This window comes from Momordica charantia (assembly GCF_013281855.1).
Source record: "Momordica charantia cultivar OHB3-1 chromosome 9 unlocalized genomic scaffold, Mcharantia_2.0 BLBB01000009.1, whole genome shotgun sequence".
In the NCBI taxonomy this organism is placed as follows: domain Eukaryota; kingdom Viridiplantae; phylum Streptophyta; class Magnoliopsida; order Cucurbitales; family Cucurbitaceae; genus Momordica; species Momordica charantia.
Window position 1 is genome coordinate 5461428 of NW_028275167.1, and position 24542 is coordinate 5485969.

Consider the following 24542-nt stretch of genomic DNA (forward strand, 5'->3'; position numbering starts at 1 on the left):
TTAAATTTCGAAAGTATTCAGTTTCACCCTTAAGATGCAAAGGCTTACCTCACATTTGACTAAAATAACTAAACTTAAAAGTAAGAGAGAAAAAAAAATTGAAAATGGGAAGACGAATGAACTAAAGCTATAATTTACATACTACTGTAAAATGGAGAATGCAGGGGCAATTTTATCTTTTCACAACAGTTTAAGAGCTACATTTCTCATTTTCGAGACGACAGCGCTTCTCCACAACGGGACTGAGGGGCTGACTATAAAAAGCTCCTCTCTGCAACTATTGGAGCTCGTCCCTGGAAATGGCGAGCAAGCTGAAGGTTGATGAACTCCGTAAGCAACTGGCTCGACGTGGACTCGACACCTCCGGAACTAAGCCCGCTCTGGTTTTCAATCCCAATCCTTACTCTTCTATTCTTCCGAATCGCATTCTCCTTCAGCTTCCGCCTTCCGGTGACAGTGGCGTTCCTTCACTTTGTTTTGTTTATGCAGGTTCATCGCCTGGAATCCGCCATTCGCGAGGAGGAAGAATCGTTAAAAGATGGAGGTGCTACTGCAGCTGGTGGGAAGAAGAGGGGGAGGGACTCGGAAGATACTGGAAATCCCGATGGAGGTGACTTAATCGGAGCTGTCGAGAAGTTGCGGGAAATGAATGTGCAGCAGCTGCGGGAGGAAGCGGTTCGTCGTGGCATTTCTTCCAATGGGTTGAAGAAGGAGTTGCTGAAGAGGCTTTGTGAAGATGTGGAGAAGGAAGAAGGGGAAGATGCAGAAGACGAAACTGACGGTATGGAATTATATTTTGACTTGGGGGATTTTTTATATTGTGAAGAATCAGTTGCGTTTGGCGCCTTGTTACTTGTTTATTGCGATTCATGTACTTCCCGTTAGGTGTAGATGTTACGAGGTTTGTTATTAGAAGCTAATTTAGTCAGTTGAACTTGGAAGAAGATTTCGGTTATCAAGATATACAAACTGCGAATTCTAAGTTTGAGTTGTAAATGCACTAGGAGCACGAATTGACAATGGTCGTTATCAGTCTATATCATTAAATTGGGGGAAATTTGGTTTTCGTGATTTTTTCACAGAAAGTAAGGATGGAAATGTTGGTACCAAGGAGAAGATTATTACTGCGACCAAAAAGGGTGCAGCGGTGCTGGACCAGTGGCTTCCTGATCAAGTCAAGATAGAGTATCATGTTCTGCAAGTGGTAAGTCTCAGTTTGAGTAGAAATGATGCCTTTTTACATATTATGTTGTTTTCTAAGCATGAACAGCAACTATTCATTTGCAGGGTGACGAAATTTATGATGCCATGTTGAATCAGACAAATGTTGGACACAACAATAACAAGTTTTATGTGATTCAAGTTCTTGGTAAACATCCTCCCTTATATGAACATTAGATAGATACCTTAGTCGATTTTGATTTAACCGTAAATGTGGTGCGTCTTGATTCTGAGGGAGGACAAAACAATCTCCTAATATTTTTGACATGGGTTGAACAGACGCAATCGAAAGTTATAATTTTAAAGTTAAAATTGAAAATACTGTGCCACTTGGATGAATAACTGACAATGATTATAAGAATTTTCCATTGAACTATTGTCATTTAAATTTTAAAACAACAATAATTAATTGAAAATAGGAGATGAGTAGAGTTTTCATGCTTTTGTGTAGATTTTGTAAAATTTTCTAATACAGAGAGTGTAGCTTGCATTTTTTTTTCCTAAATGGAAAATAGACAGGGCTTTAAGCTTGACTCTTAAAATTAGTGGAACTTTCCTTTATTGTTGAAGAAGTTATGACAGTTTTGATGAAGCTGTCTTGGCATTTCATCTAGTTGTATATGATTTATTGAATGCTGGAGTTTCCATCATATGCAGAATCTGATGGTGGTGGTACTTACATGGTTTACACTAGGTGGGGAAGAGTAGGTGTGAAGGGTCAAGACAATTTACAAGGCCCTTTCAAATCACAAGAAAGTGCAATACAGGAATTTCAACAGAAATTCTTTGCTAAAACAAAGAATCACTGGTCTAACAGAAAAGGGTTCATTTGTCACCCAAAAAGTTATACCTGGTTGGAGATGGACTACAGCGAAAATGAAAAAGAATTATCGGTAAGTGGTCCCAATTCCAAATGTCGGTTTTCACATTTAATTTATGAATATTGAATCTTGAGGTACACATTAAATAATATAGTTTAGTTTGGTATAACATGATATCCTTTCTCCAGTTTATTAGAAGTGAAGCTATCTTGCTAAGTATAAAGTAGGAACATTTGAATTAAAATACATGAAGAAAAAATTGTTAAAGAGGTCTTATTTTGGTAAAAATGCACCTTCGATTCACAGAATACAGATACCTTATAGAATAAAACATTGCATCTAATCATGATATGGTGCCAGTATCCCTTTCTTCCAAGGTTTCCTGCGTTGGCAATGACCTTTCTGTACAAAGGACATTGCTTGCTTCATTATTACTTGAGCATCTATGGAGCGATTATTTAGAATTATACAGGAGAGAATAAAAGTTGGGTTTGGCATACAAAGAATTACACTAATTCCTATTTCCGACCTTTTACCATCCTCTCCCTCTCTCATCCCAAAAGTGGAAATGCCAACTGAATAGACTGAGAATAGGAGATGGAGACAAATGATCCCCATCCTTCTAAAATTCTCCACTTAAAAGTAATCGAAGTGGGGGCTGCGGATTTCTTTCAGTGAAATGGTTATCCACAAGGATTTTTCTCAAATGAGCAGAAGCCTTTTGGTCTAAAATAATTAATTGAATCAAATACTTTTTGTTACTTAACGTATAGAAGCCTTTACATAGCAAAAATATGAAAAATTCATTGATATATTTAGTAATATATTTTAGTAGAAATGCAATAATAGTATTACCAATTTTACTTCAGAAAACAGGAGTAAGGTTGATCCATCATTGTTCCTAAAATTGAAATATAATAAAGAATTGTCCTTGTCTCGTCGCCATTAAAATGAGAATTCCACATCCCATTGAGTGGGAATTTCTATAGGAAAAAATGACCTCTGTACCCAAATGGAAATAAAGTTAATATTGTGCTTCTAATGACTCCATTGTTGACTTTAGGTCAATGAGATACGTGAATCCACTTCAGAGATTCAACCTTGTGAGACGAAACTCGATCCATGCATTGCAAAGTTTATCTCTCTCATTTGCAACATTAGCATGATGAAGCAACAAATGATGGAAATTGGTCAGTTGACCCTTTTATACACTTCCAATATTTTTGTCCCTCCTAGTATGAGGTTAATATCAAATATATATATATATATATATATATATATATATATATATATATATATATAGATGGATAGAGCTTTATTAAGTGATCACTTTAAGAGTTCTTTTGAATGAGTTCATTTGTGTACAACCGCCTGAAGAGATATTTGATCCTAGGGTACAATGCTGAAAAGTTGCCACTTGGAAAACTGAGCAAATCTACAATTTTAAAGGCAAGTGCTTAGTCTGTTGAAATTTCTTATTTGCTTATGTTTCAACAGAGTTCTTAAGTTTGTCATATATAAATGGCACTTTTCTGTATTGTTATTCTAGAATTGGAAGTCTGCTTAAAAATGAATGTCATGCTTGTTTATACTATGTTACTAACATTTTTGTGCTCCTAACTTCCCATTAAAAAAATTACTTGCACTTATATGACAAGCTTAGGAACTGTTTGACAAACTAAGTTTTTGACTATTGCCATCAGAAGTGTAAGATTCTACGTAACCATTAAAGGGAATGTCTTTTTGTAAAAGTTCTACATGAAACAATCAGAAAAATGCATGCTTGGGAAAATTTTAATTTTTGTAGTAGAGATATTTCCCTGCATTTACTGGATTAATTATCATGGAACTGCTTAGGATTTCACCATATCTCTAGCGTGTTTGATATAATCTCGAAAAGCTTCAAAATTTACAATCCTTCGAGCGTAAGACAATTTATTGCTTTGAATTTCAAGACTACCATGGAAGGTGCTTCAAATTCTGAGATATATTCTTGTCATTAAAATACTTTGTTAGAATGAATACTGGATTCTTAATTTCTCATCCTTATCATGATTCTTGGTGCTAGTCCTGCTGGATTAAGAGTGACACAGCTTCTTTCTGCTCAGTAGTTTTTCAATTCCTAAATATGCTTTTGTGGACAACAAAATGTTCTTAGGTCGAAGTATATGGCTTTCTTAGCCGGACAGTATTTTAATTTATCAATAACTTGGTAAAATGAAAATATTCAATCATGTGTTTTCCTTTAAACTTACATGCAATTCCTTCGGGATGGGTTATGCCAATTGTCTTTCTTATTTATGGAAGTTGATCTTGGACTTTTAAATTTATAATGCTGTGCCTCTATTTATCTCTAGTTCTTCATGTACGTTCAGCCCGACTAACTTCATTTTTTATTTATGTTAGGGTTATGAGGTCTTGAAACGAATTTCTGATGTGATTGGTCTGTCAAAGAGAAGTCTACTTGAGCAACTAAGTGGGTAAGTGTGCACCTGATGGACTGTGTTTGTCTCATCTACGCACGTTCAATAATCTCAAAATTCCTAAGAGAACAATATAATTCTTCAAATTCTGTACCAAAAGTTTTGCATTCAGTTTTGACTTCTAGATTCAAAGGTGTCGCAAATTTTTGGCAGGGAGTTTTACACTGTAATTCCTCATGACTTTGGATTTAAGAAGATGCGTGAGTCCTCTCCCTCCCTCTTACAATCACATATTGCCTTAATCTGAACTAACAACTGAACCACTACGAAATTTATGATGGCAGGCGAATTTGTGATTGACACCCCTCAAAAATTGAAAAGCAAGTTGGAAATGGTAACATTGCTTTCCCGTTTCCACTATCTAGATCTTCCCAAAATGATTAAATAATGAGAAAAATGAAAAAAACTATACGAAAGGAATCCCTTAAATATTTCGCTGTTAATTGATCACCTTTGTAGCTTGAGCTTGAATTGTAACCATAATATTATTCTAAATGTGATTTTGTTATTATTGACTTGAAGGTTGAGGCGTTAGGTGAAATTGAGCTTGCCACAAAACTATTGGAGGAAGTTAATGGCATGCAGGTACTACTATTGCGTACTTATTAAGAAGCAAATGCCGATTCCTATTCCTGCCTTAGTTAACATTAATCAACTGAATTACAAGGATAACCTTGTCAAGGTGCCTTTCCTATATTTGCAATATCTAGATGAAATAATTTCCTAAAAGTCCCATGGCCTTTTTATGGATCACAATATACATGATTTTGGTTTCTGCTATTCTCCTCTTGACTTCTGTGGTGAGGCATAGTTTAGAATTTTGACATTCTAAGTCTTTTATGCTACTATTTCAATGATGCATATTCTTATCTTATAAATTTTTGTTTCTTATGAGAAAAACTAATAAATTTAGTATTCTTGGAATTTGACATTGCCAACTTCCTGCATTTGATGATTTGCGTCCTGATTATACCTGTTCTTATTGACATGTAACATCTTTTGATATATTCTAGATCTAGGATTTGTCTTGTTAGAAGAAAAGAAAAAAAAAAGGATCTAGGATTTGTTGAATGCTAGCTAGCTGGTTCTATTGCTATGTTATGTTTACTGGTCTGATTCTATCATTATGACAGGAAGATCCCTTGTATTCTCATTACCAACGCCTTCATTGTGAACTATCACCAGTTGAAGCTGACTCTGAAGAATTCTCTATGGTAATGATTGTATTTCAATTTGCATGTCAAGTCTTTTAATTTTGGATGGATAATCAGAGTTCCTTCCGGATTCATTGCTATTAGTGTTGGTCAGAAATAACAAGCCTTTGGTTTTTGTATTTCCTTTATTTTGTTTCCAGGTTTCAAAGTATGCACATAATACACATGCAGAAACACATTCAAATTATGCCGTTGATATTGTTCGAATATTTAGGGTATCAAGAAAGGGAGAAAATGAGCGTTTTGAAAAGGTGTTTGGCATTACCTGTGGTGTCATTATCAGTATGTCTTTCCTTATTAATAAAAGACTCAATCCAATTTATTAATTATTATCTTTTACACTGTGAATAGTTTTCTAATACGAAGAACAGGAAGCTGTTGTGGCATGGTTCTCGGCTTACAAATTGGACTGGCATTCTTTCCCAAGGTCTTCATTTTTAAGTTTCACGTTTCCTCCCATGATCTTATTTTTGCTAGTTTGTGGTTGTTAAGTCTGATTACTTTGCTCTTACCCAGGTTTGCGCATAGCTCCACCTGAAGCACCCGTAACAGGTTATATGTTTGGGAAGGGGGTTTACTTTGCCGATATGTTCTCCAAAAGTGCAAACTATTGTTATGCATCTAATGCCGCCACAACCGGTGTGCTGCTTTTATGTGAGGTTGTTATTAAACTTACTATATATAGGTTGTTATTTTTTTAAAATTTCTGGGAATGAATTTGAACTCACTGAATACTGTGGAATAGTGTTAGTGTAGAACTAGAGAACTTGCGACTTACTAGTAAGAATTACAGTATCCAGACATTCATGGGAGTTCACTGCTTCCTAAACTAATACTAAATTTCCCTCCTAATTGAACTTTATCTGGTTCCGTTGCAAATTCTCCACTATCTCTTCCAGTTACTCACCAAAAGCTATCTCGCCCAATTAACCCACTTAACCGTTTTCTTCTTAGATCGTTTGTGTTGTCGGGTATAAACAAAACAGATGGAAAGTGGAGTATATTTATCATATTAACCAGTAATCTATATGAGCTCTTGCCTTTTGGCTGCCATATTTTCTTTTTGTAGTTTTTTGGAGGTTGGTAACAGCTCCAAACAGGCTGAACTCATGTGCCGCTTACTGGCTTTGGCAATGTGATTGAATCCGAGTAGTTGTGCTTATCCCACGTTTAGTAGTGGTGTTAATTTCACTTGTGATTTATTCTTATCATGAAAACCTTGTTTGCCTTCAAATTGAATGTACTTACAAACTTGTCCAGCTGTGAAATCTCTAGGTTGCGCTCGGTGACATGGCTGAACTTCTAGATGCAAAATACGATGCAGACAATTTGCCCGAGGGCAAGCTCAGGTTTGTTGCCAAATCTTATTGAGCACGGTAACGAATATGCATATAAAGTTAATATACATTAACTTATTAGCTTTTAAGCTTTTGAATTTCACAGTACTTTAATATGATATCAAGTTAGAGGTACATTTAATTTCCTCCTTGTTTCATACAATAGTCCAATTGTTCTCATATCACAAGTGAAGAGAAGCGTCAAGAATATGTTTAAAAAATTTAATATGCTCTAACTTATAATTAACTTAAGTTTTTAGATTCAGTGGTAGTTTAATAAAGTAAAGTTTGCACATGACAGCGTGGCCATACAATTACTTCTATGATTATTTCATTTACGACCATCCCCTTGAATGGATCTCCTAAAACCTAAAGTTAACGACAGCGTGGACATACAATTTTAATTTTTCTCACAGACAAAACTTTCACGTTTGCATGAGCTTTTATGACTGAGGTCTTAGAGAAGCAAAACTTAATATGCCAAATATTGCAGCACGAAGGGAGTAGGACAAACAGAACCAAATATCTCCAAAGCTGTGACGCTCGATGATGGTGTCGTTGTTCCCTTGGGAAAACCAAAACACAATCAGCGTCATAAGGTACAGTTTTCAGTAACCCACATAATATTTTTTCCATGTTTTTTGCATCAAAATCCGTTTCTTTATCTTTTACATCATTGATCGATTATCAGCAAATTTTAGTCTGAAAAATTGTATGGATACTTCTCACAGGGCGCCTTGTTGTATAATGAGTATATAGTGTACAATGTGGATCAAATTAGGATGCGCTATGTTGTTCAAGTGAATTTCCGTTTTAAATATTGAACTGGCAGCACAAAGCATTGCTCAGTTCAATCTCCAAGTGTCCCAGTTCTAGGTCAGTGGTACTATCTTATGGTGTGATTATGGGAGCAAAAATTTGTATTAGTAATGTGATATTGTAAAAGAGAAAAAGTAAATAAATAAAAGAAGAAGAAAAGAATGTTTCCTTTATTTCCCCTTTGTACAAGTTATTGCTGATAGGAAAATCGAATTGGAATTATGATCCCTTTGGGTATGTGAACCTCTAATTTACAAACACTAAAACTCTCAAATTGATCTATTGCTTGAAGAACAAAGCTCTTGTATTTAGCTCAAGAGTGGAACACTTCACAAGATAGAGTGAATCACTATTAACTTGAAAAGAAAGTATATGGCTACAATTTTGTTATCATTCAATCTAAAACTGTAAAACAACTTAATCGTCACGCTTTAAATAACCTCCTTGCTAAACTCTAAATGCCACGTCATCAACACAATATATAAGAAAGACGAAAACATCCCTAGATAATATGTTAAAGAAATGGTAAAATTTAAAAGAAATAACTTTACTACATAAGAAACCTTTAAAGAAATGGTGACTTTTACATAATTCTCTCTTTTTCTTTAGGCAAAAAGAAAAGAAAAAGCAGTGAGAAGAATGATGGGTGAATGGGCAACAAGTAAAGTAACCTATTATTTTTCTTGTTCTTGTGGGAGATCGGGGAAAAAGATACAACCAGTTCAAGAATCAATTGCAGAGACAAAGATTTCAAACCAATGAGGTACAATTTTTGTTTTGTTGTGTTGCTGTTCTTCTTGATTCGTCTCCCAAAAGTCAAACACGCTTCTCTTTCAAAAGTCTCCTTCTAGATTCCACCCTTACCTCACTTTCAATCTATCCTCTTCTCCCACAACATATGTATATCCATCTCCACCACACCTTGAATTACTTTCTTTTTTGTTTTTTGGATACGTTTAGTTTATTTTAGTTACGGGTGTTCACGGGTTTGGTTGAGTCAGGTTACGACTAGTTTTGGGACAAATCTGAATTTTCGGATTTGCCATATATAGGAACCGTCAGATTTGAATTGGATGGTCAACCCAATTCAACCCAACCCAATATTTTCGGGTTGGATTGGGTTGAGTTGTCGGGTTGTATTTTTTTCTTTAATTTTCGCGACGATGGGAAGTTAGGATTAAAATTAAATGGACGGATGAGATTAAGATACAAAATAGAAGAAGATAATATGAAAACCTTAAATGAATGGCTATGACTAAAACTAGATGTAAGGTTGACATTGAAGATAGATATATTATAAATATATAATTAAAAAAATATACATATATGAATAAATTCAGGTTGGGTTGAGTTGATTCGAATTTTCAAAGGTTGAACCCGATACCCAGGGTTGGGTTCATCAGGTTAGTCGGGTTGTCGGATTTTTTGAACACCCCTAATTTGGTCCCTTCATTTTGGTTATCGTACTTTTAGAAGGTGATCGTTTCGGTCATTTTATTTTCTTCCTTTATCTCTCTTTTTTTCGGTCAAAATTTCAATACGACACAATACCCAATAAATTTCTTGAAATATAGTTATAGCTTTTGATTAGAGGGTTTCATTAGGTATAGAACTTGTGTTGAAAATTTTTAAATAGAGACTAAAATGATCCGTTTCGAAAATTTTGAGACGAGCAAAGATTTTGAAGGTACTGAAAGTGCCCGGAACAAAATAAACTAAAGTTATTGAAACCCACATTTTGAATCTTTGTATTTTCACCTTAGCTTAATTCTTTTTAGTGGACTCCTAATTTAATTTAATTCACAACTTTTAATTCATTCATTCATTATTGTTCATATCTTTTGATTTAAATGTATTGGATTTTCGTATCACTAGTGAGAAATAACAAAAATCTAATGCCCACGAGTGGTTTATATATGCAATTTCAAAGGAGGAGATCGCCTAGCTTTTGTTTTAACGATTTAATCCCTGAACTTTTAATTATAATGATTTAGTCTATGTGCTCTCATATTGGTAATAATTAGTCATCGAATTTTAATATGTAAAAATTTAGTCCCTATAGTTTAAAATTTGTAATAATTTAGTCTCTACCATGAAAATTCTCATCAAAATTAAGCGTCAATTTTTATCATATAATGATTTGATTTTTGTAATTTATAAATAATTCTTGAACTCTCATTGATTTATCAATCTACATATATAAAAAATTTAACAATAGGAACTAAACCGATGCAAACTTAATTTAAACTTCAGGGACTAAATGGTTTCACGCTAAATTTCATGCACTCAATTGTTACCCATTTGAAAGTAATCGATCTAAATCATTAATTTTAAAATTTAATGGACTAAATCGTTACTTCAACAAAAAAAATATATATATATACAAAGTACAAAAACTATAAGTGTTTTTTAACTGCGTTTAAATTCTATAGGCATTAATTGGATCATTGTTGATACATGGACACTAAAATTATAATTTAATCCTATATATAAATATGTATTCCAACTCACGTCATCAATTTTGGAGCAGGTGTTAATTACCGTTGATCTATGCTCGCTTTGACCTAAATCTAATATATTGAAAAGTAATAGGTAGCAAAAATATATTTCATACTTTTGTCCCGTCCCCATTAACAATTTATTATAAATATTAAATTAATAATTAATTAATCAATAATAAAAAAGATTCTTTTAATTATAATTCAGAATAGAATTCAAGAAGTTTCGAAATTCTTTATTTTTAGTTCTCTAGTTTCGAATACTCTACCGTTGTTGTTAAAGTATATATTAGTATATTTTATATTCTTGTATTAATATTAATTTGTCCTTTTACCTTCTTCTTATACGATTAGATCAACCTTGTATAATGAGAACATTAGATTCTCTCCAACCTTAGTCTCAGTTTTGAAAGCATTTCAAGATTTTGGTGGCATATTCAAATTGTGAAGTATGCGTGTATTGAATTATGTCACGAATGCAAGTATTCAATAAAGTACCAATAAAATAAAAAAATTATTTCCACATATGCAGAAAAGGGAAAAAAAATTATAAAATTTAATGCTTGAATTTTGAAATTTTAGTTCACCCAAAATGTGCAACTCACCGTTTAGGTTTAAACAGTGAAACACTCTATCTTATGATTTTTTCTTAATCAAGCCAATATGTGTATATTTGAGTGGTTAAGTCATCTGGCTCTTTTTCTAGAGGTCAGAGGTTCAATCTTTCATCCTTACCAAACTAAGCAACCTTCGTCAATTATTGTCCACTAAACTAATTAAGATAAATAGTTTTTTTTCTTTTTCTTTTTGGGTTTGGCTTTGATTTTCTTTTAACATATGTCTTTAAATAGTTGAGCTATGCTGATCATGTTAACATGAAATTGAAAGTTTTTTAGTACAACAAATACGAGTAACTATTGAGTTATGTTCATATTAGCGTATGAAATTTGTTTGGTAAGGCTTTAAAAAAAGAAAAAATAAATAAATAAAGCCCAATGAATTGAGCAACTTTAATGGTGGCATTTGAGAAAACTTGGTCCATACTCAAAAACTCAAAAGCCTTGAAACCCAAACACGCAAACCCTAAAAGCAGTACAATTTCTCCTCAACATAATTATTCTCATTCTTCAATTCAGATATGATCCTTTCACAAAACCTATTTTTTTCACTTCAATTTTGGATTTGGGTGTGTGTGTGTGGGCACTCTGACAATTGCCTTTAATTCCGCACGCTCGGTTTTGGTTTACATATTCATCATTTTTACACAATTTTCCATTAATCCAAACTCATCGTCTAGATAATTGTCTTAACCAGTTAAGCAATGTTCGGGTTGACAAATAACTCTTCAAGTCTCGTTCTCCCCTATACGTTTCTTTCCAATATTATTAACTTTAGTTAATACTATCATTTTTCTTTTAGTAGTACTCTATTGCCTAATTACATCTCTATCCCTCTAGACTACTCTAAACTACAGCGTGAGAATTCTTTTTCTCTGAAAGAAAAAGAGAGAATGTTTTCATCGCTTGGTTATGCTTATGTTGATTCTTCTAAAAGGTTGTAGGTTTTTATCCCAGCTACACCATGTAGCTATGATACAGTGGTGGTTAAGATGTTTTCTATATTTTTGGTATTACGTTGTGAGTTCGAATCTCTACCTCGTATTTGTGATGTAATATTCCAAAAAAAAAAAAAAACTTTCCGATGTACATTGGTAGAAAAATCCAATATCATTTTAGAACTTAAGAATGGTAAAACTGACCCCTTTTACCATAACCAGGTAGATACTAGAGAAATCTTTTTTTCCCTTTCAAATCTAATATAAACGTGACTTTTCTGAGTGTGTTTTATATTACATTTGAATTCGATTTTACTTATATTTATTTATTCTATACTATTTATATAAACACCTCTACATATTCTCAATAGATTTTGTGGATTTCGATTGGCTTCAAAGAGAGAAAAGAATCGACTTTGAGGACGTGTATCAATTTTTCTTAATTTGATATCTTAATTTACCTTTTTTCTCTTCTTTTTTGGGGGCATTAAGGAACAATTGGGTTGGTGATGTTTTTATGAAAAAGTGCATTGTTTGGTCTCATTTTGAATTTTGTTGCACTACTTACAAACTTCATTATGAGGGCATGGCATACCATGCCAAGGCAAGGCAAAGATTTTTCCCCTCTCTCTCTCCAAACTTACAGTTATAAATACCAATGCCTCTTCTTCACCTTCTTCCATTTCACCTCAGAAGAAAAAAGAGAGAATTCCATGCCAAAAAAAAAGTTTGTGGGATTTTTTCGACGGTGTGGGTGAGAAGGTTCTCGTTGGAGAAGCAGGGCACGTGCAAACTCGGCCGTTTCTTAACCCTTTGCACGTGCTCCCCTTCTCCAACATGCCCTCCTCGCCTTTTCTTGTTCTCTCTAACTAGTATTACGGAGCAGACTTTGTAGGTAATTGAAACTCATATGATAACCATTTTGTTTTCCGTGGCATGTTTATAGAATTTTTTTAAGTATTTTTCTTGAAAATATATTTGTACTGAATTCAAAAAACAAAGTTCTTTTAAGAACTACTTATTTTAGTGTTGTGTGATGACATTTTGATTTTTAGTTTTATACTTCTAAAAATATGTTTGTTTTTTATAATCTCAAGGTAAGATTTTCACCTCTCTTGAAAATATATTTTATTTTTTAATCAAATTTTAAAAACAAAAAGAAAAGATTACATATGTGAAGTTAATGTTTCTTAAGCTTAATTTTTAAAAACTATAAACCAAAACAAAATGGCTATCAAGCGGAACCTTAAATTTTAAATTTTGATTTAGATTTTGAAAACATGTTTTAGGAGTAGACAACATGAGCAAAGTAGATTTTGACTAGTGAGAAAGTATGTTACTAAGTTTTGTTTAACTGTCAACTTGAGCAAAGTTCAACTGGTTAAGATATGTATTTCCAACCAAAATGTTGTAAGTTCGAATCTCTACCATTTGTTGTACTTGGACCAAACTTTGTTTAACAAAAAATATTTAAACTGTTTTTTAAAAATAATTATATGTAGATATCTTAGTAATTAAATTTTATATTTTTAGAAAATTGCATAAATTTTTTTGACCTTTTTATTGTTTATTTGACCTATATAATACTGGTTTTTTTCGTCTACTGGAGAATTTTTTTTTAGTTATTTTAGTTATAAAAATGCAGATTTGATGGGAAACGAAAAAAATTACATTCTACGCCGTCTGTGGGGATCGAACCCACGACCACGTGGTTAAAAGCCACGCGCTCTACCACTGAGCTAAGACGGCTGGTTAAAAATTATGACCATCAAAATTAATTTAATATTTTATTGTACTAAGTAAGTTGAATTACAAATTTAGTAAGAACTTTTATAGTTTAGTCCAATAGGTCGTAGTCTGTCAAACTTTATAGTGCGCTGACTATACTATTTAAAGATTATGTGGCTATAACGTCTCAAATGAAATTTACCACTTGAGATAAATTTGTTTCGGTCTAAAATTTGGGTGGGGTATGGGGTAAATTTTTTAAAAGCTTGATCGAGCAAGTGAGAAAACGAAACAAGGGTGGATTTAGGGCACATTTCCGAAAACTTGGGGCAGTGTAATTGGGAATGGGTTTTAGGGAAAAAATTTTGAGACGGTGAGAAGGGAAAAGTACGGTAACCTAGACAAATTAAAACACATGTGAACGTACCTGTAAAGGGAGGAGGAAGGAAATTGCGCTTGTCACAAAAATTTTATAGAATACAATAATAAGAACTTATTAGACATATACCTAAAAGTTTAGGATCTATTATATACAATTTTGAAAGTTTAAGAATCCTACTACACACAATCGTGAAAGTCCAAATGGCTAAACTTGTAATTTAATTAACACTAAGCTAACACCGCGTTTGACAAAGTTAACAACAGAGACCTATTTGACACGAAATTGAAAGTTCAATGATCTACAACGCCTTAAAAGTTTATGGACTAAATTTGTAATGTAACCTAGATAATATTACATTATAATGATAAAAGATTAAGTCAAGACTACAACTATGAGGAAAGCATTGTTTTGCAACAAATATGGGCTTGAATGACGAGCATTGCTCGTCATCAAAGATAAATGATGCCGATAAGGTGAATAATAAAGTTTCTAAAAATTATGGCCGTTTAAAATAACTTGTTCTACTCTATGTATCACCACCACTTGTATATGATAAAATTTTATATTTCAAATTTTCTACAATTATTTCATCAAATATGTATCAGTATTTCATAGGTTGTTTAATTAGGCAACTAAAGACTATATTTGATTATAAAGCTAACATAATTTTAATTTACTCATTCAAATAAAGTCCAACAAATCTTCATTATCCTATTCCAGACATTTTGGTCCGCATTTCCATGAGTAAGTTACTAATATGTTTACTTATGATGGGTAAAAGTGATCAATTATAACTTAATTAAACTACAACTAAAGTTTTATTTACTAATTCAAACAATTTCTGTCTATTTTTATAATTTCCATAATTTTTTTCCAAATATCTGTGGACATACGTATTTTAAACTTTTGTTATAGCTAGTTATTAAATACATTAATAATATTTTTACTTTTACAACTCTACGTTAACTTGGAGCAAAAGAGTGTAGGTAATTAAAATAATAGTAAATTTTAATTATTTTACTATTGTGTTATTGATAATAATATTTTTACTTTAACAAGTTATTTAATACTAATAAATAATTAATAATTAAAATAAAATTACATCACCTGAAAAAAGATTGGATTAATGTATTTTTTGTTAGATGTATTTGAAATATTTCTAAAAAACACGAAAAGAAAAAGAAAGAAAAGGAAAAAAAAGAGGAGAAAGTAGAAACCGAGAAAGGAAGAAAAACGCAGTGCTTGTTCTTTTTGGCGCCTCCGAAGTTGGAAACCCTCGCTTCACGCCGTCTCCTCAGTCCCATCTCCGGCTCCGTTCCCTCTCGCCGGCCGGAGATTCCAATTCTTCGCGTGCAGCCATGGGGGGGAAGATACAGAAGAGAAGGCAAGATAAGAAGAAGATGCGCGACGAGAAAAAGCACTCAAAAGTATCTGAGAAGGAGAACAAGAGCAGCAATGAGAGAAGACTGAACAGAAGGGGCCCTCGCTTGGCCCCCTCGCTGCAGAGGGAAATCGATCGAATGAACGGCACTAATGGGTTCGACAGTTATGAGGGCGGCGATTCTGATGCGGGAGAGACTTTTACCGGGGATTTTTATGAGTATGAAGAGGTTATTCCGGAGGAGGAGTCCAAGAAGAACCGCCGTTACGATGCAGTTGACAACTATGAGTACGAGCTGCCTGATCATTTTAAGGTCTGGGTCATTATTTTTGGTTCACCGTTCTGTTCTTTTAGGTTTTATCCTATTTCTTAGAAATTTGATTTTTCATACTCCGTTGAATTAATGAATATTATGAAAGTAGTAAAATTAAGTTTTGAACTGAAATTTGAAGCTTGGACATCGGTATTTTAAAATAAAAGGATGTGTAGCGTTAGTAAGTTAGAATGAATAGACTACTTCATGACCGTTGTTTTAATATTGTATTTGGGGGTCAATTTTGGATACTACGAAGCTCCATTATTCTGTCTTTGTGTATGAACTACACTAAATGCATTTTGTGTACCATGGTTGGTGGGTTCTTAATGCTTCTTCTCATTGTAGGACGAGAATATATTCTCCGATGACGAGGAGGAGGGAGCTTATGGAAGGGATGGTAAAGGAAACTTGAATGATGATTCAGATGATGCTGATCCTAAAAATGACGATAGTGGAAGTCACGCTAGGATGTTACAAAGTATTACTGGAATGCCACGTGAAGCATTTGAAGGTAGTGTGATTATAGTATGCACTTTGCAGAATTATGTATCTAATTTGAATAAAAAGAAATATAAGAGTATGAAGGTTTGCTCTGGGATTTGAACTTTGGACCCATATCATTGTTAATCCGTCTAAACCTCACATCTCACTAGAATTTTTAGAGATTAATCTTCTAGTGTAATTTTGTGATAGTTGTATCTCTTCCTCTATGTTTTATTTGCTCCAAGTTAACGTAGAGTTGTTTCTCTTTACTAGATCCTTAGGAGACTGACCTTCATTAACCTTAACTTAGTAGTTCAAGTTTCTTGGTGTTAGCGGTAAATGTTATTTGGTATCATAATTGTAGATCTTAAATACCTCATTTCATCATTTCCTTCATAGTTAAAAATAAAAATTTTGCATATTTAATCTCTTTAATAAAATTGAAAATTTTCATACGTGGAGGGGGACGTTAAAGAGACTGTTTAGATACTTGAAACTTCTTTGATGTGATAGCTTAAATCTTTTGGAATAGTGCATATAAAAATTCTATGGATTGTTCGAATATGCTTATGTTAATTTGAATTTTGATAACCTGTCTTTCAGGGAAGAAGAAAAATAATGTTGTTGTATCTGAGGCATATCAAGAGTCTGAATATAATCCCAGTCGTGATGTTTTGGATGGTAATGGTCGCATTAGCATTGAAGACCTTCTTGATCCTCTTCAAGGAAAACCTGGCTATAGCATGCTTAGAAAGAGAACATATCAAACAGAGAAAAAATCAATGGCACTGCAGGCTCCACTTCCTAAATCAGATCGAGAAAGAGTTGAGAGAAAAGTGGCTTATGAACAGTCAAAGAAAGAAGTCAGTAAGTGGGAGCCAATAGTCAAGAAGAACCGGGAGGCTCCTACCCTGTACTTAGGTGAAGAAGCAGATTTGGGATATTCTACTGTAGGAGCAATAGCTTCTGAATTTGAACCCAGAACTGAAATTGAGAAGAAAATTGCTTCACTTGTTCATGATGGGAAGATCATTGAAGCTCACAGAAAAGATGGTTCTAAGCTTCTTGAATTAAACAAGGTATTTGGACTGTTGCCGTTTGCTCATGCTGTTTTACATCACATTGCTAGTGTTTATTTTCTCGTTCCTTTTATTCAAATTCCATAATGTCTACTCTTTCGAAATTTATTGATGTCATGTGACAACTTAGGTATTGTGTTGGAGATGTCTTCTGTCTTTATCTGTCCTTTAATTCTTTTGTTCTTTTTTGAATTAATAAACCACAATGTTATTAAAATGCCAGCATCTTTGTGTCACTTGACCTCTATGTTTGATAAAATTCAGACGAGATTCCACAGATCTTTTCTTGCATGTCCCTTATGGAAGCTGGGTTTTAGTGATGTTATTGTACTTTTCTTGAAAGAAAAATTAGTCTGGTTAATTCGTTTTTTTTAATACACAACATGTGGGGTAAATGATCGAACTCACAGCCTCTTGGTTGGAGATATATGTCAATTACCACTGAGCTATGTCCGCTTTGGTAGTTAATTCGTTTTTTTTAATGCAGAGAATGGATATTCTATGATATATTAATCCATTAAAATTTTCTGTTTTTTTTTATAAAAATGTATAGATGGTTTATCCTGAACCCGTATTTACACTTACATTCACCAACTGGTTTTAATCTAATTTTCTTCCAGAGCTTTTATGCATGTTTATGATCCTTTATATGAATTAATAGACCACAAAGGGAACAAAGTTGAAATGTCGGATCGTGTGCAAGTCATTTGACTTATTTGTTGGATCAATTGTAGAAGTTAACAAATCAGATATTGCATTTCCATTATGGTCCTTATGGAGGCTAGATGTCATTATTTTTTGTCTTTTCTTAAGAAAAATTGATATGGTAATCAGTACAGATGTAGCTAGCCTTTCACTCTACTTTATCAATGAAAAGTACTCGGTCACAGAAATGATTATGTTAAAGTATGAAACAGAAACACTCAGAGTCACATCCATCAGTTGAACTTTATTAGATAAAGATCCTAAAGGTCAATCCAAACATCATCACATTATCACTAATAGGATTGACCTATTCTCCAACTTTGTCTTCAATGCTTTTAGAACCTCAATGGTAAAAGTAGTAAGGCTCTGTGTTGTATCAATTAATATCAGACATATGTGGAGGAAGAATAGGCATAAATCTGGTGTTATTCTAACCATTACACAAGGCATACAGGTTCTGTTGTGTCCTCATGGAGGTGTGAGCCTCTTACAAACCAAAGAAGGTTTAAGTTTTGAGGATTAATATTTGTGTATTGCCATGAGGTGAGCTTTTTAGGATGCAAGTCATACAAATGTCTTTTGAATATTGCATAGGCCTTGTTGTAATGCTTAGGTTGATTGCTGATAGTTTCTTGTTAAATTTTTGGCAGATATCATTTGAGGATGAGAAGGATCGCCAGAATCGCATTGCTAAAATGCGCAGCCTTCTTTTCCGTCATGAGCTGAAGGCAAAACACATTAAAAAAATCAAATCAAAAACTTACCATCGTTTGTTGAAGAAAGATAGAGTGAAGGGGGCGTCTGCCCAAATTGAAATGGATCCTGACGCTGCTAAAGAATTGGCAATGAAGCAGGAGTTCAAACGGGCAGAGGTAAGATTATTTGTATAGTTATTTTTAAATATGTGATGGTTATCTTAACGGGGTTGAATATAACAATGTTCCTCATAAAGCTTTTTTCATCCTGCAACTCCTTCCCTGACAGTAACTTCAGTTCAATCTTTTTAATCTTGCCTCTTGTCTGTTTTCATTTAGGAGCGCATGACTTTGAAACACAAAAATAGCTCACGGTGGGCAAAGCGCATTTTAAGTCGTGGTTTGGATGCCCAAGATGAAGGTACACGAGCTGCAATAGCTGATCAACTCCACCAGCATGCTACTTTGACACGAAAAATGAACACACTGAACGATAGTAGCAGTAGCAGTGATGAAAGTAGTGATGAGGATTACTCAGATGAGCAGTCAATGGATGAAAACTACAGCGGGGCATCAAAGTTGTTGGAGAGAGCAAAAGAGAAGACTTTAAAAGCATTAGAAGATGGGGATGAAGCTCCAGAATCAGGATTGCTTGCTTTGCCTTTCATGGTAATAAATGCTCGTTATAGTGTCCGTAGTTTCAAGATCAATGAATTATATGAAATATTCAGATATAATGATTCTATTTATACCAACTTTTATTTTGAAAAACAATAAAGCAGCATTTTAATGGAATGATGTTAAGTTCTTACTGGTATTTGAAGCTATAAATCATCAGACACCTATAGGTTATATATTGTCATAGGTCATTATTGTTGAAATACTATGTAGGTTCATGAATAGTACTACTCTTTCACACAAGACTAAGAGAAAGGAGAAAGGATGAAGGTAAAAGGGAAGCTATATTATTCCTTTGAACATGATTTTGCTAATGGCATCTTATCAAAAGAAAAAAAAAAGAAAGAAAAAAATGATTTTGCTAAGGAACTATTGGTAACAGCTTTTTGTGTGTTGTGGGGGAAAGGGGAGTTGGAATTTTTTGGCAGAGGACATTTTAGCTTCAACCTTAAAAATATGAATCTGTTATCTGTTATCTGGTTTGCGTATGTTAAATATTCTTGGTTGATAATTTATTTGCCTTTTTCTGGTAGGTACGTGGAATGAAGAAAAGGGAAGAGGCAGCTGCTGAAGAGGCTAAACTTGCCCTTCAGGAATTTGAATCGCTTTCGAAGCAGCTTAATAATTCTGCAGAGACGGAGAATATAAATACAGGAACTACTAGTGGTAGAAGAACCTTTGGTGCAATGAAAAAACCTGCTCCAGAACCAAGAAATAAGATGAAATCAGAAAATTATTATGGTGACACTGATGGCGAAGACGATAATGAGGCTAGAGAAGAGGTTGATGCTGGGGACCATAAAAGTAGCAGTCCAGTTGTTGATGTGAACATTGGTTCTGATATTATTTATGAAGACTCCAAGAGGCATCAACATTCAGTTTTTAAAGTACGAATGTTTCATAATTCTTTTAAACCAGTGTCTCTTGTCTATTTAATTATTTCTTTTTCTGAATAAGCATTTTTTCCATCTTCTTGCCCAGAGCTTTGATGAAACTGTTAGAGATCCAGGTCCTAAGACAACATATGAAGTTTCCATTTTTGCATCAGACACATGGAAAAAGGTTGAAGCTTTTGTTCTTTCATTGTATGTCTAATCATCTTGTCTTTGTTAAAACATTTTGTTTCGAGTAAAATTTTTATAATTACTATGCATCCGATATACAGGTGAAAAATCCTGAAAAAAAACCGAATACTACAACCGCTGCCACCAAATCTAAACCAGCTTTACAACGTCAAGTTCCCAAGGTATGATTGCTTTCATCTATCAACTTAGCGGGGTTATCATTATTGTTGTTGTTGTTATTATTACTATTAATGATATTATCATGTTTTCCCTTGATCTGATGCAGGAAACTGTTCAAGATGTGGATGATCAAAGCGAGTCGGATCATGAGCTGATGGTAGAAGGGGCTCTTTCCTCAGCTAATAACGAGTCTTATGAACTTCCATCTCAAGCAGAGTTGATTCACGAAGCTTTTGCAGGAGACAATGTAGAGGAGGAATTTGAGAGGCAAAAAGAGGAAATTCTGAACGAGGAAAATCCCGAGCCTGAAAAGCCTGTACTACTACCTGGATGGGGCCAATGGACTCACGTCCAGAAGAAAAAAGGCTTACCTTCTTGGATGCTGGAAGAACATGATCGTGCTAACAAGAAGAGGCAGGAAGCTCTCAAGAATAGGAAGGATGCAAATCTCAAACATGTTATCATCTCTGAGAAGTTGGATAAAAAGGTCAGTGGCGCAGCATTTGCGAAAATCTCTGGTACCCATTCAGAAAATTGGAATTTGCAATAGCTCTTAATTTCTTATTAACCAATGAAGCACGGACACTTTATTTCGGATAATGTGTTCATGTTTGACACGTCAAACACTTGAACACTTATTGGATACGAATCGGTCATTTGTAAGTCCAATATACGTGTGTCATACACTAGTGGTATAAAGTGAATATAGTTTGTTAAGCATGTTTGAACATGCGAATGTTCAAACATGATAAATATGATAAATAGACAAAAAATAGTTATATAAAATAAATAATAAATTTTGAGAGCGAAATAAATCAAATGTTTTTAACATATAAATGCATGTTTATTGACTTTTAATTTTCTTCATGATATATATTTAAAAATATGTATATTTCAATAGTGTCATTTGTCCTAGATTTAAAAAAAATGATGTGGCAACATGTCCGTGGCGTGTCGTGTCGCATCGTGTCTTGTATCTTCTTGCTTTCGAGCCTTTAGATATTGCCATTAAAGTGTTATGTCTTGTTAATGGTGATTGAATGGGCATTTTTTGGCGTTTCAATTTGACAGGCTGAGAAACTCTATACAAAGACACTGCCTTTTCCTTACAAGGAGAAGGATGTATTTGAGCACAGCATCCGCATGCCTATCGGCCCCGACTTCAACCCAGCATCAGCAATTGGAGCTCTTAATCGACCCGAGGTCAGCAAACTCGTTTTGCATTCAAAATTGCAGATAGACAGACCATTCTTGATAGAAACATTTTGATTCCTTTTGGCACTTGGTCTAATGGGAGCTATTCATTTTACACAGGTTGTGAAGAAGTCTGGTGTTATCATAAAACCAATCGAATATGAGGAAGTCGATCCTCATCGGAAAGTCGAGGAGCAAAAACAAGGTGGGCAGAAACAGAAGAGAAAAAATGGCAAAAGCAACAGTGGAAAAACGGCCAAAAAGATGAAAAAAGCTGGGGCATAAAATCAGTTGATGATTAGATTACAGCCTCACGGCCACAGCTTTGGCGAGGCTTGCAGCAGGCAAAGGTGAGAACTTGGATAGAGAGGGTGATTTAGGAATCTATTTGATGGAAAATTTTGATCAATTTTGGGCTGAGGCAATCTGATAATAGTTAGGCTTTATTTATATTTTATTGTATGATTTTAGTTTAGTTCAATCCAATTTTGCGCTGTATCATTATTTTTTGTATGAAACCTGGATTGGAAATTTTTGTTGATATAGATTTAAAAATCTAATGTTGGAAGATAGAATAAATTCTTGCAAGTGAATGGTGTTTTTGATTAGGGGTTTGATTAGGGGTGTGCACAGGTTGGGTTGAGTTGGGGAGTTTTTTTTTTTTTACCGACTCAATTCTTCTACTCGATAGAACTGAAACAAATGGGCAATCCAACTCTAATATTTTTGAGTTGGGTCATCGTTGTGTTTTTTTTTTTTTTGGTAGAATTGGTTTGCAATGAGGGGCTACAAACGGTTGAACAATGAACGACAGTGATCGGTGAACAGCGAACAATAGCAATAGACGAAGGAATGGACAATGATGAGATTGTGAGAGATGAGGGTGAGACCGTGTGAATGAGATGAAAACTCGAAAGATCTGAAATTTTTGGAAATAAAACCCCGTGATTTAGATGAGAGTGAGATACGAAAAGAGGAGCGGATGAAATTTGAAGGTGGTAATTATATTATTCTGAACTTATGAATCGAATTAATCAAGTTGATTTTGTTCTTACTTAATTCGGTTATTTGAAGTTTGACCTAATTTGGCTCCATGCAGTTTGAGTTTTTTTTTTTTTTTTTTTTTTGGGTACCTCCTAATTTTGACGCTATTCTTGAGAAATGTTAGAGGAATTCCCTTTGAGTTTCATTTTCCTAATGAGGATGGGACCAGGTAAATGCTATATTATATGCTGAATTGACAAAAATATAGAACTTGATTTGGTGGTCAAAATACAAACGTATATTCTCCCCCCAATGTGTAAATATTTAATTTAGTTTTTAATTGTTTAAATATCAATTTTTTTCCTTTGTATTTTCTATATATTGAAATATCACGTCTTTTTCAAACTTCTTTTGTAGTTTTGTATCTCAATTGACCTGATGTGACGGATTAATATTATTATTTGTTCGACATATATCTTCAATCAAGAGGTTTTGAGTTCGATCTTCCACCCCACATGTTTACTTACAAAAATATCTGTCCATTTTATTTAACAATTGGTTTAAATACTATTTTGATTCATGTACTTTTGAATTTTTTTTTTTTAAACGAATGTACTTTCGACTTTGGTTTATTTTGATTTTTTAAAAATGTCTATTTGAGTTTTTTTTACTTTCGATTTTGTTCATTTTAGTTCTTATACCTTCAAAATATTGGTTTTGGTCCCTATACTAAATAACTATTATCGTCTACAATTTACAAAATTTTATATGTAATAGAAATTCTTTTAATATAAATTTATGATTACATTTCAAAAAAATTAACGAGTGAAGTGTCATATTAAAATTGTGATATCAAGAAATGAAATGAATATGAATATGAATGGACCAAAACGAACGCTTGGAAAGTACAGAGACTATGATCAACAATTAAAAGTACAGGGACAAAAATTGAAGTTTTAATTATACGGACCAAAATAAATCAAAATAGAAATTTTATCGACTAAAATAGTATCCGAACCCTAATAATACATTTTAATTTTTTACTATTGAAAAAAAAAAGTATTTTGCACTGCATGGAGGTGGCTAAGTATGTCAGATCAGAAATGTTAGAGAAAAGAGAGAACAATTTACTCGAGATATAAATTATATTAGTCTATTATCTATCTACATCAATTTATAGATCTTCTAAAATTAATTTAGATAACACCAACCTAACATAAATTTATGTAGTAAAATGACCTTTTTTTATAATTAAATTTATTAGGTAAATAGTATTTTACTCCACTTTAAGCCTTTGAAATATTTGCTTTCTTCAATTAAAATATGATATTAAACTTTTGTTTGTTTTTTTATGAGATAAATACATCCTCATATGCTCTTAATTAATTTTTTTATTATATAAAACAATCAAATAAAACCATCGTGGGATGATTCAAGTGGTCAATGAGGACCAATGTATTCGTAGGATTTAATATTCTACACGGTATCTTGTCAACCAAATGTAGTAGGATCGTTCAAACGCTTTTTAATGGCAAAAAATTTCCAAGGAACACAACTTTTTTTTAGTTCAAACAATTATTATAGTTGAAAATTGAACCATAGACAACCTAACAATTAATAAATTATGGAATTTCCACGATGGCCACATACTTTAGGAATTAATTCTTTTGTACCAAATATTGTAGGATTAGATAATTATCCCGATTAACTTAGGCGTACTTAAAC

At 33.5% G+C, this 24542-nt stretch overlaps 2 protein-coding genes and 1 non-coding gene across 7 annotated transcripts; 2 read left to right on the top strand and 1 right to left on the bottom strand.

The window, feature by feature from the left end:
• Positions 1-227: 227 nt before the first annotated feature.
• Positions 228-8864, top strand: LOC111020019 (poly [ADP-ribose] polymerase 2). 5 transcript variants are annotated; one of them, XR_002602609.2, is made up of 19 exons: positions 229-383; positions 490-781; positions 1083-1204; positions 1288-1369; positions 1879-2114; positions 3106-3232; positions 3436-3491; positions 4449-4522; positions 4679-4725; positions 4810-4859; positions 5048-5110; positions 5659-5739; positions 5880-5990; positions 6091-6166; positions 6256-6398; positions 7015-7088; positions 7570-7675; positions 7808-7952; positions 8505-8641. XR_002602609.2 is itself a non-coding variant. In XM_088117749.1 (18 exons), the coding sequence occupies exons 1-18, from the start codon at positions 300-302 to the stop codon at positions 8655-8657; spliced, it is 1977 nt and encodes a 658-aa protein (XP_087973875.1). In that variant the 5' UTR covers positions 229-299; the 3' UTR covers positions 8658-8864. The 5 variants fall into 5 exon arrangements, 3 of the variants coding, with proteins under 3 accessions (XP_087973876.1, XP_087973875.1, XP_022152249.1); XM_088117749.1 differs by lacking the exon at positions 7808-7952 and having other exon boundaries at positions 8505-8864; XM_022296557.2 differs by lacking the exon at positions 8505-8641 and having other exon boundaries at positions 7808-8068.
• Positions 8865-13625: 4761 nt separating this feature from the next.
• On the bottom strand, positions 13626-13697 carry TRNAK-UUU (transfer RNA lysine (anticodon UUU)). Its single transcript has one exon. It is a non-coding gene; the product is annotated as a tRNA-Lys (tRNA).
• Positions 13698-15244: 1547 nt separating this feature from the next.
• Positions 15245-22421, top strand: LOC111017566 (U3 ribonucleoprotein (Utp) family protein). Its single transcript, XM_022293367.2, has 11 exons — positions 15245-15752; positions 16101-16266; positions 16842-17317; positions 18673-18894; positions 19057-19386; positions 19929-20282; positions 20377-20457; positions 20561-20641; positions 20746-21126; positions 21711-21842; positions 21954-22421. Exons 1-11 carry the CDS (start codon positions 15417-15419, stop codon positions 22116-22118), a joined length of 2724 nt encoding a protein of 907 aa, XP_022149059.1. The 5' UTR covers positions 15245-15416; the 3' UTR covers positions 22119-22421.
• The last annotated feature ends 2121 nt before the right edge of the window (positions 22422-24542 follow it).